General features: G+C 40.4%; 1 protein-coding gene across 4 annotated transcripts in view; it reads left to right on the top strand.

Annotated features, from left to right (window-relative positions):
* ABCA5 (ATP binding cassette subfamily A member 5) overlaps positions 1–19,877 on the top strand; it is a 51,924-nt gene that overhangs the window by 17,612 nt on the left and 14,435 nt on the right. For all 4 annotated transcript variants that reach the window (XM_019516258.1, XM_019516278.1, XM_019516267.1 and 1 more), the window contains 19 exons: positions 7–175; positions 2,494–2,552; positions 3,136–3,246; positions 3,533–3,708; positions 4,110–4,229; positions 5,247–5,385; positions 5,576–5,666; positions 5,905–6,044; positions 7,305–7,424; positions 8,175–8,376; positions 9,284–9,453; positions 10,662–10,789; positions 11,912–12,049; positions 13,527–13,640; positions 14,353–14,523; positions 15,153–15,266; positions 15,585–15,722; positions 16,351–16,425; positions 19,001–19,092. In XM_019516258.1, the coding sequence (XP_019371803.1) occupies positions 7–175; positions 2,494–2,552; positions 3,136–3,246; positions 3,533–3,708; positions 4,110–4,229; positions 5,247–5,385; positions 5,576–5,666; positions 5,905–6,044; positions 7,305–7,424; positions 8,175–8,376; positions 9,284–9,453; positions 10,662–10,789; positions 11,912–12,049; positions 13,527–13,640; positions 14,353–14,523; positions 15,153–15,266; positions 15,585–15,722; positions 16,351–16,425; positions 19,001–19,092 (2,467 nt within the window). The remainder of the gene's footprint in view (positions 1–6; positions 176–2,493; positions 2,553–3,135; positions 3,247–3,532; positions 3,709–4,109; positions 4,230–5,246; positions 5,386–5,575; positions 5,667–5,904; positions 6,045–7,304; positions 7,425–8,174; positions 8,377–9,283; positions 9,454–10,661; positions 10,790–11,911; positions 12,050–13,526; positions 13,641–14,352; positions 14,524–15,152; positions 15,267–15,584; positions 15,723–16,350; positions 16,426–19,000; positions 19,093–19,877) is intronic.

Below are 19,877 nucleotides of genomic sequence, written 5' to 3' on the forward strand. Positions count from 1 at the left end.
ACTCAGGCGAGTTTGGATTGCGGCGGACATCACTATTCTTTATGAAACCCTCATTTTGGTCAAAGCGTAGAAGAAATTACAAGGAGTTATATGAGAGTACTATTAATGGAAGTCTAAATTTCAGTGAGATAGTTGAACCGATATCTCCTGAATTTCAGGGAAAAGAAGCTATCAGGTATGAGTTCATGCCACAGATTCATTTTAGCATCTCTCCTAAATTCATGCTATTTGAATCAAGAGAGCACATCGTATGCATTGTGTGTCTTATTTTACATCTTTAAAATAGCAGTTTTCCATTTCCAATGAGGCCATATTACCTGTTACGTGGATGTTCTCCAGGATAACAAAAGTGTGCTCAGGAAAACGTTTATGTAAATTATGGCCATCAACTCAAACTCTGAAACATAGTCTTGATTTAGCTGGGCACAGGAGGCAATCTATGTTCTTGAGCTTCACTAATGCCACAAGAGGTATAATTGTTTCAGGGGTGGAAAGGGAGGGGAAAGGGTTTTTCTTAATCCTTTCAAATTAGATTCAGATGTGTAACTCCCATTATTTTGTGTGTGAAGAGTTGTATGTTCCATCTAAACCACACGGGGGAGCTGCTTGACTCACTAACTAGATAACATACAAAACAGTTGATTCTAGTAACTTTTTGAGCTTACTTAGTCAATATGCTGTTCATTCTCTTACATCAGTGCTTCTCCATACCTTCATGTACTATCAGCGCTATTTAAACAAAGCAAGATTCTCCATGTGAGCTCTTAATTCTCTGCTAATTTTGGTATTGTCTGTTAGAATGTCATGATGTGAATTGAGAAATAATAACTATTTATTTTTTCCTGCATGACTCCCCTAGTCTCAAATAAAACTTAGGGAGCTTAATGGCCAGAATTCTGAATCAATTTTTAAGGTCTGTTTGAATAGACTCAGTACTAGCTGAAGCGTTTAGCTTTTTTCCCCAGAAGCTTCTCAGAAATTCACATAAAATTCTTGAAACATTCCAACCCCTTTGTCTCATTCTACTGATTATTCTTCATTGGTCATGCTAGTCTCCCATCCTCCCATTTTACCATCCCCTCTCCCAATGAGTTTGTCCTCCTCACTCAGTTCTTTGCTCCCCTCCCCTGCTATCCCATCCAAACCCTGCTCTGCTCTCTAGATAAGAATGCACTTAACCTCATTGTAAGGTTGCCATCTAGTAAATTCCTTATTTTCATTAATTTGAGGAGTCATTGGATCAAATTGTACATAATAAAATCTTGCTTGGGGAGTAGGGAGTAGATGCCCACATTCATTTAATGTTATTTTAGCAAGAAAAAGCATCTCCTTGCCTGCTTGTCTTGCATTGCATGTCTTCTCCCTATCCTGTGTCCATCTGTCAGATTGTGTGGATTCGTGCATAGACTGAACATTTTTCAATACGTTGACTCAGGGGTTTTCAACCTTTTTTTGTCTAACTACCCCCCAGCAGCCCAACACCAAGGGGAGTAGAGGGGGTAGCGTGCGGCCGAATGCCAAATGGGGGGGTGGGATGGGTAGCATGCAACTGGCCACGGAGCAAGAGGCTGGGACAGCCCAGGGTAGAGCACCACTGCCTCCAAGGAGCAGGGCTGGGGCAGAGTGGGGAAGCTCGCTGGGCTGGGGTGGGGGCAGTAGCGCCCTTCTGCAGGGCAGAGAAGCTCACCAGGCTGGTGTGTGGCAGTGGTGGCCACCATGTGTGAACTTCCCCACCCTGCAGAGGGGTACTGCTGCCCTTGCCTTCCCCAGGTCCTGCTCCTGGGAGGCAGCTGCGCTCTGCCCCCTGCCCCCCCATGCATACCTCCTAGGACCAGTTCAGGTACCCCCAGGGGTACACGTACCCCCAGTTGACAACCCTTGTGTTAACTGATTAGTATTGGAGTTAGCAGTGTTTTTTAAGTTGTTGGAGGGGAAGGGGACACTGATTTAACAGAGCTTAAGTCCCAGTGTGGGCTGCTTTCAACCTGGTCTGCATTTCCAATGCAACTAAAGCCTCTATCACCACTTCCTCCACAGTGCCACCACTGCCACTTCTCTCTGCCACCTGGGCAAAGCCCTCCAGCCCTGAGCTCCATGGTTCACTGGGCCAGATCTAGCCCATGGGCCATAGGTTGCTGATTCCTGGATTAGTGTATTGGTGTTATGGGAAAAAAGTAATACTGTGTGTCATAGTGATTACTCAGCCGTCCTGACAGAAAATGTTCAGTAAATCAACAGAAATATTCTCCCTCTTGCCAGAGTAAAGAGGCAATAAGATGAAAACTGTTCCAAGAAATGTTGCCAAAAAATGCCTACACTCTGCTTGCCTACAGCTCTGCCTTCAGAAAATTTTTGTGCAACTTCAGCAGAAAAACACATGACTTCAGCACAGTCTTGCTGCCTGTATAATCATTGCAATGTGATATTTTCTTTTGCGAGGAAAGATTTTTAAGGCTTTTTATTCTTTTTGTATGATTACATGTCTTCTTTCAGAATCAACTCCATTCAGAAAACTTTCAGAAAAAAAGATGAAACTGTGGAGGCTCTCAGAAGTAAGAAAGTTTCTAGCTTTTCAGCTACTTAATAGAAGTGCAAGGAAAAATAACAATGTAGGGACCTTTTTTTTTTCCCTTTTGCCAGAGGGGTGGGTCTCAGAGCATAAAGCCCTATGCCTTATTACGTGCGTTTTCCTCCTACCTTAGTCTGCCTTTAGTTATATGCCACAGGGGCTGTTGCCTCAATAAGGCAGAGCCTAATGGCAGCTGTAGTTATTTGATCCTCTGCATTGTGGGGTTTTGTTTTTCCCCTGCATGTTCACAGTATCCTTTCTTGGTTCCAAACTACAGCAAGTAACCACAGAGCACCCTCTTTCCAGATTCCTTAAGAGAATGACATGAAAACCTCTAAATTTAAGTCTCCTCATAGGAAATCTAATGCCAGCTCTTTATTTACTACTGCCATAACGTTTACCATTGTGAACTGAAACCTGAAGGCAAAAAAATACTGCTTTGAATATAATGTAAACACATATCCTATATATCAGTATTTGAATTTAGCACACTGATATAAATCTGTCTCTAGATCTACAACATTAATTTCTCTTTGTCTCCTTGTTCTTTTTCTTCTTTGGATTAGGTCTATCATTTGATATATATGAGGGTCAGATTACAGCATTACTTGGACATAGTGGAACAGGAAAAACAACACTGATGAACATTCTTTGTGGGCTTTGTCCACCTTCTGATGGTGAGAAATCTTGGGCTTGGTGGTGAGGGGGACAGAATGGATTTGTTATAATCTGTTTAATGGTCTCATTTGTTTTTCCTGCCCTCAAACCTCAGGCCATTTCTCTTTGAGCATATTGCAGGATTCAATCATTTTTTATTGAGGTTTTCATCTGAGGGGGGTTACTTTTTAATTTTTTTTAATGAGCATCTCTGTTTTGGAACAATTGAGTTAGCTACTTTATGGTGAAGGTCAGAGTTCTAGTTGGGTTGAAAAGTTTTTGGTTTTTTTCCTTTTGTTCTTTCAGGGTTTGCATCTGTCTATGGATACAGAGTCTCTGAAATTGATGAAATGCTGGAAGTGAGAAAGATTACTGGTGTTTGCCCACAATTAGATATACATTTTGACATTTTAACAGTGGAAGAAAATTTATCTATATTTGCTTCAATAAAAGGGATACCTCCCAATGATTTGATACAAGAGGTAAATCAGACAGTTATAAATCATGTGCAGAGTGCATTTATTTTTAATTTCGCAGGGCAAAATAGTTTTATGTTATGAAAGTAGCTTTGCAAATCTCACTTACCAAAAATATTTTATGAGTAGAACATTCACAGAACATAAACGTTAACATGTTCAGAGGCTTATACTTAAGGGTACAATGTGATTGGCCTTCCTAGTTTAAAGTTTAAGACTTTGATTCTCTAATGGGCCTTGCATTGCCTATGGTGAATTTACATCAGGATCCAGACATAGAATACTAATTAAAAACATATATTGCAATTTGTTGAAAATTAATACAAAGTTGTTGATAATTATGGCAGTCAATTTTTCATGTCTTTTGTGGGTTTCATTTACATAGAACTCTTGTTTTATTTTTAAAGGTGCAGAAAGTACTGTTAGATTTGGATATGCAGCCTATCAAGGACAACCAAGCTAAAAAATTAAGTGGAGGGCAGAAAAGAAAACTATCTATAGGCATTGCTGTTCTTGGGAATCCCAAGGTGAGGAGGCACAAGCCCAGTGTCTATGTTACTCCTAGCTGCATGTTATCTGAGTGCATGTTCTATCCAATTGTTCATATTATTTGGTGATTAAACTATGAAGTACCAAATAAGTAGGTACAAAATAGTTACTGTGTGAAACTGGTCTGCTGTTTCCAGCCATCTCTGGTTTAAAGCCATTTAAAATTTCCAGGCTCAACCTTAACACTGCAGGGATTGAAGGGTGGTTGATTCAGTAGCAGTAACAGTAGATTAGATCATACTTTTTTTTGTGTGCGATAAGTCAGTGCAAAAAGTAGGCTGCATCTCGAGTGGAGTATTGTATGATTTTGGGTAACATCACAAGAGAAGTTGTCAAAAGGAACAGGCACGTAGGTAGTGGTGATTGGCACGCTATTTAGCTTTGCAATTAGTTGACTAAAACAAAAATGATTCCCACACTACCTTTAGACAAATAAACAGTACAATAAAATCTCTGTTATCCAGCATCCCTGGGGTAAGGGGTTTGCCGGTTATGTAAAAACTCCAGTTATCTGAAATAACCCGGCAGGGTTTTCATATAATGCAGGGGGTAGGTGGCAGCAGCTTCCACACATGGAGCAGCAACTATGCAGGGTGGTGGGTGGCGGCAGCACCCGCCATGTTCAAGCTTTCCCTCGCCCCCTCCAACCCCGCGCCTGGCCAGCAGAGCAGGCAGTGCTGGTGGCTGTATGCAGAGCGGCAGCAATGCAGGGTGGTGGGTGGTGGCGGCCACTGCCGCCACATGTAAGCTTTCTGTGCTCCCCTGCCCTACATCCAGCCAGCAGCTGGAAACTCCGGTTAATAGAGTATTCCGGTTGGTGACGTACTGGATACAAGAGATTTTAATGTATATTAAAAACACCCCTTCCCCTCCTCTCTGCCCCCCAGGTTGACATAACGGTCTTGGAATTAATAGGCTTCTTGCTATAGCTATCATAGCTGTGAGGGTGGAGAATTTGGAGTTTGATCCCTTTTTTTTATTACTAATCGTGGTAGGTTTTACTCTTGGATGAACCAACTGCTGGCATGGACCCATGTTCACGGCATGTAGTTTGGAATCTCCTGAAAAATCGAAAGGCTAATCACGTAACAGTATTCAGTACACACTTCATGGATGAGGCTGATATTCTTGCTGGTAAGCTTTGGTATTGCCTTATTGTGTTTGGGGTGATGTAAAGTGAATGGGAGTTGTACTATATATAAAGGGACATTGTGTTTCTTCTGATGTTCAAGGAATGCTGCATTTTCTGTGTTTAAATCATGCAGCTGTTTTAGGTGTAGAAGTAGGGTTCTTCAATTAAAAGTTCCTTGTGTTTTGTTTCTAGATCGAAAAGCTGTGATTTCTCAAGGGATGTTGAAATGCCTAGGCTCGTCTCTCTTTCTTAAAAGCAAGTGGGGTATCGGGTACCGGTTGAGGTATGTATTGGACACTTTTAGTGCATCATCTTTTATAGTTGTTTTGTCTTCCCTGCTAGGCAAGGAATTACGCTTTGAAATATCCCTGCTAGATGTTAAAAGATTTGTTTCCTGTTTGGGACAATGAAGTTCTGCTCTTGCTGTGCTTTGTTTTTCTTTGCTGACCACAATTTCTAAAAATAGTGAAGAAAAAGAATTTAAAATAGTACTCCTATGTGTATTCATGTGTGTTTTCTAGCATGCATATAGATGCCTATTGTAATACAGAAGCTACCACCTCCTTGATCAGACAGCATATACCTGGAGCCAGTCTGATGCAACATAACGAAGAGCAACTGGTGTATGCCTTACCTTTTAGAGACATGGACAAGTTCTCAGGTATGACCATTACCGCAATTCAGTGCTGAGCAAGTACGGGGAAAAATCCACTGAATTGTTTGTAACCCACACTATTTTCAGACAAGTCTGTTATTTTTCTTATAGAACTTCAGAAGTTTATAATTTGGCAGTGCAAAGTGACAGTAGTGCCAAAGTTAGCTGGCAAGTTGTTTGCCTCTTATCCTAGTCAGTCACTCATTTCATAGCTAGGTAAGCATTTCAAGTGCCTCTCGAGCAGGGGTGGGCAAAACACGGCCTGTGGGCTGGATCTCTCCCACCAGGCCAGTCTGTCTATCCTGTGAGGCCTCTAAAAAATTTAGAAAATTAATATTTATCTGCCCCTGGCTGCCTGTCAAAGATGACAAGGCACCAGGGGCAGTAGCACCCAGTGGGAGCCTGCTGACCCTGCTGAACAGCGCTTCCTAGGGGGCTGTTCCTGCCTCCCCCTGCCTAAGGGAAATTCAGATAACAAGGGTGGGGGGAGGCAGGGGAGGACTACAGGTGATTGCCCTAGTCCCCAGGGCCCAGGCGGCTCCTGCCGTCCTGGCACTGCAGCTAGGAACCATATGGTGCCAGAGCGGTGGGTAGAGGGGTGGGGAGAGAAGCGGCGGTGGCAGGAAAGTGGTGAAATGGCAGCAGCAGGCAGTGGGAAAGTGGCAGTGTGCAGGAACGCAGCAATTAGCTGGGCAGGATTGTGAGGCCTGCGCCGGTATGCCAGGGCCAGTGCTGGCAGGGGCCCAGAGCAGAGCAGCAGGAACACAAGGCTGGCTCCCCCCTCTCCCTGCTGGTGCAGCATGGCTTAGCTCCGTGGAGCCCCTGCCAGCTCGGGCCCTGCGTTCCTGTTGCCCCACTCTGTAATTTTTATTGTGGAACAGTGAAAATCATCCAGAGCACACTGACTAGTAAAGTTGTTTCAAACTGTTTAATTCAACTGCAGAAACTATTTTTGAAATAGAAATCCTCAAAAAAAGTTGTTCTCTATTTGGAGAGTCAGCACTGTAATTTTGAAGGGACTGTGCTGTTTTTCATACTGGAAGGCCTCTTTTTCAGCCTGCTTGTTAAGTGCAAAAATAATCTAGGCTGTAACTCTAGAGCCATGACCTACATCATTATAATTAGCCAATTGTACTTATTCATTAGCATGTCACACTGATAGAAGTCTGCTTTTCGGTTACACTGTGCTTTTTAATTAAATCAGAGACTTTTGGTGAGACAATATAATAATTTCTAACAGCCGCATTCTTTTTCTTCCGTTGTCAGGATTATTTTCTGATCTAGACACTCATTCACATTTGGGTGTTATTACATACGGAGTTTCCATGACAACCTTGGAGGATGTGTTCCTGAAGCTAGAAGTTGAAGCAGAAATTGATCAGGCAGGTGAGGCATGAGTACAAAATCACCCCACACCATTAATGAAAATGTATCTTAGGACTTGATAATTTGTATAAAATTATAATTAGTCTTTTTTATTATAAAACTCAGTTAACCTTTTGAAACAAATTTGAAAAAATTCTCCTGTTGAGTGTTATGTCAGAGAGGTTGTGATACTTACAATCACACAGTATTCTAGGCTCCTGAAATAGCTGACGAGAACAAATAAAAGACAAAGTCATTAGAAACTTATATTTGTCACAGTTCAGGGCTGCATAGACTTTGTTTTTGCTTTCTACAATGAGGAAGTTCAATTATGATCCTTATTTCTGATTTTCCTGGCTCTCCAGCCCTGCTCTGCTAAGGTACAGGTAAACTTCAGGACCAAATCCTGAAAAATGTACTTTTTCTTTTTCCACTTGAAAGTTTGTGCTTATACTCAGTTTTAGGCAAAGAAAATCTGATTTAGACACTCAGTTATCCTATTTGAATATCCTGTTTGTATCTGCAGATCAGAGTTGAAATTAATTGCCATTGTTTACCACCACAATTAATTGCACATACTTCTTAGCTCCTGCTCCTGTTCCTGGGTATCTGAAGACTCCTCAGGGATGAGAAATGCATTTGTGTGTGTGTTGCATGTATTGTATAAAGTTTCTGCCTGCTGCTGAAATAGCCAGTGTTGACAAGATTCCAAACCATAGGCAAACTGTGTAGGCTTCCATTTTCTTTTTATCTCACTTCCTTTTCCTCCAGATTATAGCGTATTTAATTCTCAGCAAGTACAGGAGGAAATAGATGCAAAATCACTTGATGAGATGGAGCAAAGCCTACTGGTACTCTCTGAGACAAAATCCTCCATAGAGAGCAACGTAGCCCTTTGGAAACAGCAGGTGTCTGCAATAGCCAGGGTTCACTTCCTCAGTTTAAGACATGAGAATAAGTCACTGAGAATTATGTGAGTATGGTGGCTTTGTTTGTTTTACAAAATACTTGATTTCTGAATTAATTTTAGTAGTAAAAATGGGGAAGATGCTAATCTGTTGTTATGGTTTTTATATATCTATAATGTGGATGCTAATCAATATTGGTACCATTCTATATGGTGCTGTCATTGAATATTTTCTCCTGGTTCTTTGTGTGGGCATAGCTTTGGAAGAATTTGATAAAATTTGATGGTGCCAATATAATAAGATTTTGGTCATACAGGGCACATCTACAGGTGCACAGTTACTGTGCAGTAATTTAGGTTACTGCACAGTAATCAAGAATTACTATGAGGTACGGGCATGTGTCTACATGTGCGTACTGATACTGCGCAGTAACTATGGTGACTCACGCCAGTTTGATGCAGGTAGCAAATTTACGTCCAAGTAGTTACTGCACAGTAAGGCACATATAGATGCCTTACTGTGCAGTAACGCTGTGTGTGTGGACTGATCTGGAATTAAATTTAGCCCCAGGTCAGTCTACACAGTGTTACTGCGCTGTAATGCATTTGCATGTAGGCACTGGTGTAAAAACTGTGTACTGCTCAGTAAGTTACTGCGCAGTAAATGCATGTGTAGACATGCCCACAGGATGGCCTAAGCAATTGATTGCTGGAGAGTGCTATTCTTCTGAATAGTATTCACTTTCTAACCATGGTTGAAGAAGGAACTTTGCTTTTGAGAGTCTTTCAGAGTTTTGCTTAATTAACCGTAGTCCATGAGTTAAACTTGCATAACTGCAGTTAACAGTAGTATGTTTATTAGTTGGATGAAATTGTCTACTGACAAACAGGTTATGTTAGTTATGAAAATAATTTGCATCAGTTGTGATCTGTTTTTACTGAACTGCACTTATAATGTTTTTATTTCTTCCAGATCGTTGCTTTTCTTAATTTTCCTTGTAGTTCAGATTTTTATGTTTTTCATTCGTCACTACTTGAAAAATGCTGTAGTTCCTCTCAGACTCTCCCCAGATATGTACTTTCTGAAACCTGGACAACAATCTCACAAGTACAAAACAAGTCTCCTCCTTCAGAATTCCACAGGTAGGACTGAAAAAGACAATACAGGTTTAATGGATGGTTATTGTGCCTTTCATGGTGCAGATTTAATTGTGTCTTTTTAAAGTCTCTCATTGATGTGAGGCAGTAAAGAATACAGAAAGTAAAGAAAAGTGTAATGTGCATCCTGGAGTTTTTAAGACTGATCACTGAGATTTCTAAAATGGCAACTGAGATGGATAGCTGAGATTTCTAAAGTGGATAGCTGAGATTTCTAAAATGGCAAGTGGCTTTTATTTTCCCTAGTTAGTTATGTTGCTGAAAACTGGAATGCTGTATATTAATATCCTGTAATGGATTTTTAACCAGCCCAGTCTAATGTCTATCCAAATTTAATTTTAAAAATGTGTAGGATCAAGGCTGAGAAATTCTGTGTCTTTTTCTTCCTTTATCTTAGTGGGAGAAGGAAAACAGTGTTCTAAAGAGAGCCACTCAAAATATAAGGGTGGGACTTTCAAATTCCCCATCAGGGTGTAGATATAAGGAAGGCAGCAAGGGTTTTGTCCTGGGGCTACTTAGGGCTACTTCATGGCAGGTACCCCCAGTGCAGGGACCAGATCAAGATTTTTGCTTCACCTTTACAGAACGCTATGTATCTTGGTGAGTGCCCAGCCTTAAAACTGGTGGGGGTAGAGTTAGTCCAATGTCGGAAGTTCACTTTGTTTCAGTTTCCAGTCTAGGCACCTTTGTATTTTGAAGTCTCATGTATTAAAGTTTATGAACCTGTTGTCAGTACTTTAAAAATATTGTATGTAACAAATATATGCACAGAATTGACGTATGTTACTACCTCCTTTGCCATCCTTCCATACCGGAATCTTTTCTCAAAAATAAAGTTAAATTGTGTTAATTAATTCCACTAAAAATTCTCTATATTTAAAATATAGTCTTAGTAATCAGTGTGAACTACAGTACATCTTAATTTGGTGTACACCACTAGCATTTCCTTTATTCAAATATTAACATGGATTCTGAACGAATGAGCTAAAATTGAAACAGGAACAACATTTAAAACATCTGAAGAATCTTCTGATTTAGTTCCCTGCATATTCCTATGGTTTTTCATAGTAGAGATGAATAAATTACTCATTGTATTGATTGAAAATGTGTTCAGAACATTTGTGTAAAGATTCATCCAACCAGATGCCTTTGTGATGAATAGGTACCGTAGTTTCTTTCTTGTCTCATTTTAGGATCAGATATTGATGATATCATCAGCTCTCTCAGGAGCCTTAACATACTGACTGAGGTATTCAATAGCAGTGATTATGTGTCAGCATCTCCGCATACAGCAGCTTTAAACATATTTAATTCAGGAAAGGTGAGAAACTACTTATTTTCTGAAATACGTAATTAAGTTTTTGTGGTGCTGTGCTGGATCTGACTCTTCTTATGATATCATTCTTATTTTATTTTAAGATAGTAGTGACCATGTAAATGCATACTCTGCTCCTGTGCCACTGGAGGGAAGCTCCATGCAGTGGAGCCAGCTGCCTTCCCCACCCCCTGCCCCGCAGGTCCCAGGACTCTGCCAGAAGTGTAGGGGAGCCCCAGCCCCTGCTTCCCTCTGGAGTCCCAGGACCTGCACAGCAACAGGCGGGGAAGGCAGCTGGCTCCAGCTCATGGAGCTTCCCTTCGGTGGCGCACGAGTGTGGGAGTTCCACGTGTACGACAGTGAGCCCAGGCGATAGAGGCAGCCCAGCAAGGCTGTGTTCCTTGCTGTGATGTGCAGCACTGGCTGGAGCCACGCGCTGCTAGGCAGTAGTGCCTGTACCACAGCAGCGCCTGAATCCTAAGATGTAACAACTGATACATGCCTGCTGCTGCTGCTGCTGCCGCTGCTACCACCTGCGGGGGCTGCGCACCATAGGGAGAACGTGCAGGGGTCCCCACAACCTCCCCCCCACCAAAATAATTGCCCACCCTGATTTAAAGGGCATGCTAGCAGTAGTTTCTAACAGTTTGAGCAGATTTCTTTAAGTATTTTTTGCTTTGGGTTTCTTAAATATCTCAAATACAAGCCTTAAATGTGTGCATCAAACTCTCTCCCTTCATATTAGACTCTTGCATCTATTTTCAATTCATTTTATATTCACCTTTTGGACCTCACCAGAATTGGTTGTGCAATCACTATCTAGTTTGGTAAAAAAGCTGAATATTTGGGATGCATGGATTACTGTATAAATGAAAGTATTGTCTTTGGAAACTAGAATATGATTTAATGTGAAAGTGTGTGATAAGACTTGGAGAATATTGCTTTTCCATTGCCATCATTAATATTTTTTCAGAGTATGAAGTATCTGGAGCTAGTGTTTGCTAGTGGTTTGTAATAGTTCATTGTAATCAGTTCAGTTCAGTGATTTGTAGCAGTTCATTTCACATTAGATCTGTCCAGCTGTTAATGCAGAAATAACACTGAAACCTTTTTTTTATTACCCTGTAGAATTACATATTTGCTGCTGTATTTAACAGTAGTATGGTGCATTCCCTCCCTGTTTTGATGAATGTCATTAGCAACCTGGTTCTCCACAACTTAAATGTGACTGAGAGCATTCAGATATGGAGCAACCCATTCATTCAAGTAAGTGGAGTTCAGATCAGACACAAATGTCACAGGGTTTAGTCAAGATCATATGTTTGCAGCAAAATAACAGCAGCAGAATTTCAGTTACAGTTACATGTGCAAGTGTGCTCTGTTCCGTGTGGTTAAGTATTTCTTGAAATGTAAGATCCTTCTTTGAGCAAATAAGAATATGTTGATCTAAATGCAAAGTCTGCAAGAAAGTTCTAAGTATAGGCATTTTAAGGCATAATATATTACTGCCTTTTTTACAATTTAAAGTTTCTAAGTTAATGAGATATTGCACATTAAGCACTATGATTTTTAATTTTAATTCCTCCGTCCTCATACATTTTTTTTTCTTTTGAGTGTAAACATGATATTCAATCCAGGACACTGTACAAACATAGAAAATAGACCCTAGTTAAGCAGAGGGATTTGAAATGGAAAATAAGGGAAGATATTGGAATTTAAGTAGGAAAAGAAATGGATGGCAAGTCACAGCTTGTCACCTGCCTGGCTTTGATTAGAAGAACTGTACAGTAGAGGTGCGTCTGAAGGAAGGCTTTAAAGGAAGGTAAGATAGTGATGGGTAAAAAAGAATGACTGAGTTTTTTCCTGTGTCGGGGCAGTGTGGGAGCATACACCTAGTTATTCAATGGTAAAGCTGATGAGTGATAACTGTTGGGAATGCTGGCAGGATCAAGGCAGCAGGTGATGTTTCATAGGTTACCAGCTCAGGATAGATGGGAGGTGTATGAGTTGTTGAAGGGGCTTTAAGATAAGGGATGATATTCTACCCTTCAGGAGGGCTAGGATTGCACTGAGGAAGCTGGTATTTAATGTGAAGCTGAAAGAAGTGACAGAACGACTTGAAGTCAGGGTTAACAGGAGTGGGATAAGCTAAAAAGGTCATCCTAGAAGTATTCTGAATAGACATGAAGGAAACAAGGGTTTTAATAACCAAGAACAGTAAAGAGGAGATAGCAGCAGTCAGATGTTCATGTTTTGAATTACCATATTTTCAAAATGTTCTAAATATATTAATATTATTAACTGGACTGAAATCTGCTCAAAACATTACTGTGGGGTTTTTGTGTGTTGCTATTTCAGAAGTCTTACTAACATTGAAATGTCCTTTTTTGCAACTAATTCTTGGTCAGTCATGTACATATTACAAATGCATCATTTTTCATATCATTTTTATATTATTTCCATGGCAGACTTGCTGATTAAAGAAATATGCTTTTGTATTAACACATAGGCTGAAAATAAATGTAATGATCATTTAAAAGTATCCAGGTTGCAGCCATATTGGCCTAGATCATTTAAAGATTTTTAATCTTATGTAAAGCTGTACCTAAGATGCCATTCTTAGGTACAGCTTTGTATAAGACAAGAGGAAATTATATGTAGAAACTATTTAAAAGAATGGGTGAAAAATTCTTGGTTTCAGCTCTTGCTTCATGATGATGATGAAATCTGGGTTGTTTTTCAGGAAACTGTTGATGCCGTGTTCAAACTAGAACTTTACTTTGAAGCTGTGTTGCTAGGAATCATTGTAACTGGAATTCCACCATATTTTGCAATGGAGAATGCAGAAAACCAAAAGGTAATTTAAATTAAAATATGCAGTTTTAGATCTGCTAAAAAGTAAGCATCTGAAAAAAAAAATTCTGGAAAATTCATTTTGAGAGGATACAACCATCAGGTAGTAAACAGTTAATGGCTAAGACACAGTGGTTGGATGGTTTTTTCCTGAAGCACAACAGCTTCAGAACCAAATGACATGTCGAATCTCAATTTTCGAAAGAACTAAAATGTGCCGGGGGGGTTGATAGATGTACGTAACCCAAGGATAAATGTGCATGAATTGAATTTCATGCAAAATTCAATTCTATTTAGCTAAATAGTAGTAGAGATATAAATATGAGCAGAAAACCTGCCTTTTTGCATATGGAAGGAACTGGCTGTTGATTTGGAGCTTTAAATTTGACACTCAAGGCTCCTCGTACACTAATGCCAACAAAGCGCACTATCACAAGCCAATGGAAGTAGAATTGTAGAGGGCCCCCAGTCCATATTCCTGTCTGGTATTCTTTCCCTTTTCCCCCAAACTAACAAAAGAAGTTCTTTAACAGATGTCAATACACGCAGTATTTCCCATGACACCTAAAAGTTGCAAGTCAGGAATGGTTCTGTTGAAGATGTTGGAATCCTGCTACTGTAGAGTCAGTGCTCTTTGTGAGCAAAATTAGGCCTGTTTTTTACGCAGTAATAGAAAAAAAACATCATGGCCACGCTTGGCATTTTTTCTCTTACAGATCAAAGCCTACACTCAGCTTAAAATATCAGGCCTTTACCCATCTGCTTACTGGACTGGACAAGCAATCATTGATCTGCCTTTATTTTTCTTTATTCTTGGCTTAATGATAGGAAGCTTATTTGCGTTTCATTATGGTGTTTATTTCTATGTTGGGAAGTTCCTTGCTGTGGTAAGTTTAGTTTTATTTATTCCTCTCTCTTTTCATGAAGGAGCATTTTCAAAGCACTAGGGTCAGATTCTGTTCCACCTGTTAGGTGCGTAAATCCGCTTGGGTATGTAGTTGTTACTCTGTTCCATGAGTCTATGAAAAACTGTTAATACAAAAGCTGGATGGGGCCACTGCTGCCTCGTTGCTTTTTATTATAACATCTTAAAGGTTAGGTGAGGGGTGTTTAATAAGCAGGTGTACTCGTATATTTAGGACTTAGAATTAGGTGCTAAAGTCCACTTAAATCCCCAGTTGGTAGAATGGAAACCAGTCAATAAAAATACATATGTTTGGATGGTTTGGAGGAGGAGATGGTTTGCTTGCTTTTTTTAAGACGTTATTTTAGTAGAGTTCATCACAAAATGAGACTGGTCTTGCTAGCACTGCACGCTTGTTTATTTGACTGCTTAGTGATACACACCACATTTGTCATGCTGAGTACAGCATTTCAAAGCATTAATGCACAAAAGATTAATTCAAAAATTGAAATGAACCTCACAGACACTGAACATTTTCATACCAGGTTTGCAGGAAGTAGCATTTTTACTGCATGCATACTTACAAAGTAATACATATTTCTTTTCTTGCAGATCTTCTGTCTTATTGGCTATGCACCTTCAGTTGTGCTGTTCACATACGTGGTTTCTTTCACATTTAAAAAAATTCAAAATACTAGAGAATTTTGGTCATTTATTTTTTCAGTGGTAAGTGATTTCTGGTGTGTTTGGTTAATTTTAAGCATTTCCTAGAGCCCAAATTCATTTCTCTTTTCCAAATATCATTTGGAAAAAGATTCCCTGATATTTAAAATATTACCATCTACTCAATCTCTTTTTTACATGTAGTTACTTGAACATAAATATTTTTTTGCTTGATTTCTCTGTCTCAGCTTATATCTTCACCAAAAACTTTTGAAAACTTGTATTGCCCCTGGAATAAAACAAACGACCCTTCGAGTTAAAGTGCTAAGATTTAGATTCACTTACAAACAGATCAATTTTTCCCTTTTCCTTGTTTTTTAGGCAGCTTTGGTTTGCACCGTTGTCACTGAAGTGGCTTTCTTCATGGGCTACTATACTGTAACCACTGTTCTTCATTACATCTTCTCCATTTTCATTCCAATCTACCCTCTTATTGGATGCCTGATTTCTTTTATAAAGGTAGGCCTTTGGGTATTTTTAAAATTTCAGTTATCTAGAACTCTGGCTGGTGGTAGCAAGGAAGTCCACTAATATACAGACATGTTGATGTGGAAGTTTCTGTCCATATTGCTCTGTAACATCACCCCATAGCCATACAGTCAGTTATAAATAGCATCTGGCACTTAAATTTTTTTTAAATTCTTTTTTAACTTCTTTGTGTCAGCAGAATGATGGTGTCTCAGATACTGAAAAGAAACAAAGATGTTAAATGACATGTAAATGCAGATTTCTCTTGTATCTGTCTGTGCAGTCAAGCTCTCATTTTGCTTTGGAGATTGTACCATTAGGCAAATAGAAGTATTTAGCTTTGTTAGCCTAAAGTTAGGCAAAAGGCAAGGCAGTGTTGCAGCTTGCTGACTAAATAAATGCATCTCCAAATTAGACGATAAGCTGCAACTTTGTCCTGCCTTCTCACTAGCTAAACAGAATAATAGGTAGGTTTTGATTTTGGTTCTTCCTATGGTTGTTATGCAGGATTTGACTCTATTACAATGTTTTAAAAGTAGCAGTCAGCAGACAGTAAATGTACATGTAAAATATGCAGCATCCGCTGATTTAATTGTTTAACTATTTGTCACATTGTCAGGTCTCATGGAAAGACCAGCGAAAGAATGAAGAATACCATAATCCAGGGAACAGACTCGTGATAGCAGTTGTAGCAGTAAGCACCAATTGTTTGCTATAAATTGCTGGTTAACTTTCAGTGGAAAGCCACTTCTCAAGGACATTTTTCTTTTGTAAGGTTAAGATTTTATTTACTATTTGTAAAAGGTACTAAATTAGCTGTGCGGGAAGATGCAGCAGTACAAACTGCTGTTTTAGTGTGATTCAGCCCTAGCCTGGGTAGGTAGCGCTGGTGGGACTATTATTGATCATGGTATTATGGTAGTATCTTAGGACAATGAAGAATGGGTTGCTTTTTTGCTAGTTGTAGGGCAAATGCAGAGTAGCCCTTGTACCACAAGAGCTGTCATGCAAATAAGACGCACACAAAGCTTTCACAAGCAGAGTACACAGTGATGGCGCCAGACAGCATTTTGTTCAGTTTCTTTGGTGGTTTGGGAGAAGGGCCAAATGGTGACAAGTAGTTAGGAGGGATAAGCCAGATGGAAAGGAAGGTGAAGGGAAAGGGGACAAGAAAGCCTCTGTTGGAACTGTGCAAAATCCTTGTCGTGTCCCAAAATCTTTTTACAGTTTCTGTGAGGTCTCTGGTTGGTTCTTCCCCACAGTATCTACCCTCCCCCTCAACCCCACCAAGGCCACGTTGACATGCTATCCATGGCAGAACCACTGTTTAGGTTCTGGGGGAGGGTTTCCACCATTTCAGGGGAAGGAGGTTCTCCCTGTCCAGTTCTGGGATCGGAGGAGCTGGGGGAGTATTAGCTTGGACTGGTTCTTTTTTTTTAATTCCCTATCCTGGTGCTATTGCCCCTCTGCTGATGGTCCTACATGCTACACCAGTGGTTCTCAACCTTTTCAGACTCAAAACATGTCTCAGAAAATGCCAGCTCTTCATTTTCACTCTTTTTTACTACAGTATAACCTCATAAATCCAGATATCAAAAATCCAGAATTATCAAAAATTTTACATTTCCCTCTGGGACAGGCTGCTGCTCCCCTCTGCCCTCCTGGACGTGGAGGGGGAAGCTTGCATGTGGCAGCTACCGCCACCATTCACCACCCTGCGCCGCTGTTCCGCATGCAGCCGCTGCTCTGGGACCGGGCGCTGCTACCCCTCCCCAAGCCACTGCATTGTTTTAAAAAATCCGGCATTTTCAAATTTCCAACAGGTACTTGGTCCCAAACACGCCAGATTTATGAGGTTATACTGTACAAAATAAAATTGAGCAAATTCTGTTACAAAGAACTTGGAAAGGCCACAATAGGTCAGAATGTTTTTAACACTATGGATTTGTACTTGGAATCTCTTGGTTTAGCTTGTGAATCACATGTGCACACCTAACAGTGCTAACATTGCATGGTATCTTGTTGGCACCCTTAAAGGGATCCAAGGCACTGCATAAAAGTGAGGCACTGAGTCTTTGTTCACTTACCAGCCTCTTTCTTGTGTTTGCCCATTACTCTCCAGTTGAAATACTATTTATGAGGTAGTTTTCCAGGTTGTAGCCATATTGGTCTAGAGGCAAAAGGAATCAAAACTCATGGTAGAGGTGATATCTTTTATTAGAACAACTAGATGCTTGCAAAAATATTTCTTTATTTGCAAGGTTTGGGGATCAGTCACCCTTCTTCAGGCATAGGAGAAAAGATTGTAAAATTTCTCCTGGGTAGAAGTGAAAGTTCATATTTCATAGGAGAGGGGAAGATGTGGTAGAATCTCATGTTTGGATCTGTTCTTTTTATGCAGATTAGACCCAGAGAAAAATTGGAACTGTCTGTTTACCTCGTTGTTTGGTGGCAAGCAGGATGTAGTCATATTTCCTTCTGGTTATGATGTTTCATATTTCACAAAAGAGTATAAAGATGAAATGCTCTTCTGGGCAGGAATTTCCTTACCACATAAGAAATTTCTACCCAGAAGAAGGGTGCCTGTTCCCAAAAGCTTGGGAATAAAGTAATTCTTTTTGCAAACATGTATTTGGTCTAATAAAAGATATAGCCTCTACCATGAGTTCTGATTCGTTTTATGAAGTAGGCCCTTATGTCCTAGGGACTAGTCTGAGTTGAAATTTACTCATTTAATATAGGCCAAGTTACAGCCTTTACAATGTAATAAAGGTGTCTGCTGCCTGAGGACAGACTGAGAGGAGCCACTAAGAAGAGAAGGTGTCATGTCAGCCTGCTAATCCCCATCCAGATTCAGCTTCTTTTTAATAACTTTTTCCCCCATTATTGTCCTGATGTATGGGCTGAAGGGCTGGAAAGCATTACATAAAGATTCAGTTTGAAATATCCATTTGAAAGCCTTAATTAGTTTATTGTCATCATTATTCTGCCTAAAGCCAGATATATATGGGAGTCGTACTGAAAAGATGTTTAGAGAGAGATTCCTTTGGGTTCCCAGAGCATTGGTTAATAATACAGTTTTATTGCCTTCGACTTGATTGTTAACTCTTTCTTCTGGAGAGAGAATTGACTTTATTTGATCTGCCTATCCACTGTAGTCTTTCTGGAAAAAATGATTACTGACAGAAAAGCAATTCCCCAAGGCCTCAGGCATCAAGGGGCTAAACATGTTTTGACTGATTATAATTGTTGTCTATATTTTATTCTAGCCTTATTTGCAGTGCATACTTTGGCTGCTACTTCTGCGGTATCTTGAGGTGAAGAATGGAGGTAGAACAGTAAGAAAAGACCCATTTTTCAGGTCTGTTTGTGTTAACAGAGTCTTGTGTTGGGTTAAAAAAGCCATTTCTTCCAGAGATATTGAGAGTTCATAGATTCATAGATATTAGGGTCAGAAGGAACCTCAATAGATCGTCAAGCCCGACCCCCTGCATAGACAGGAAAGAGTGCTGGGTTCAGATGACCCCAGCCAGATACCCATCCAACCTCCTCTTGAAGACCCCCAGGGTAGGGGAGAGCACCACCTCCCTTGGGAGCCCATTCCAGACCTTGGCCTCTCTAACTGTGAAGAAGTTCCTCCTAATGTCCAGTCTAAATCTGCTCTCTGCTAGCTTATGGCCATTATTTCTTGTGAACCCCGGGGGCATCTTGGTGAGTAGAGCCTCACCAATTCCCTTCTGCGCCCCCATGATGAATTTATAGGCAACCACAAGGTTGCCTCTCAACCTTCTCTTGCGGAGGCTGAAGAGATTCAGGTGCCCTAGTGTCTCCTCGTAGGGCTTGGCCTGCAAGCCCTTAACCTTATGAGTGGCCCTTCTCTGGACCATCTCCAGATTATCCACATCCCTCTTGAAGTGTGGCGCCCAAAACTGCACGCAGTATTCCAACTGCGGTCTGAACAGTACCCAGTACAAGGGAAGTATCACCTCCTTGGTTCTGATGTCATGCATCTGCTGATGCACGATAAAGTGCAGTTAGCTTTTCTGATGACTTCTTTGTCATACCGACGACTCATGTTCATCTTGGAGTCCACTAGGACTCCAAGATCCCTTTCTGCTTCCGTGCTACTGAGCAGGTCATTTCCTA

This window comes from Gavialis gangeticus, unplaced genomic scaffold, assembly GCF_001723915.1.
Source record: "Gavialis gangeticus isolate Ggan-Ray unplaced genomic scaffold, GavGan_comp1, whole genome shotgun sequence".
In the NCBI taxonomy this organism is placed as follows: Eukaryota; Metazoa; Chordata; order Crocodylia; family Gavialidae; genus Gavialis; species Gavialis gangeticus.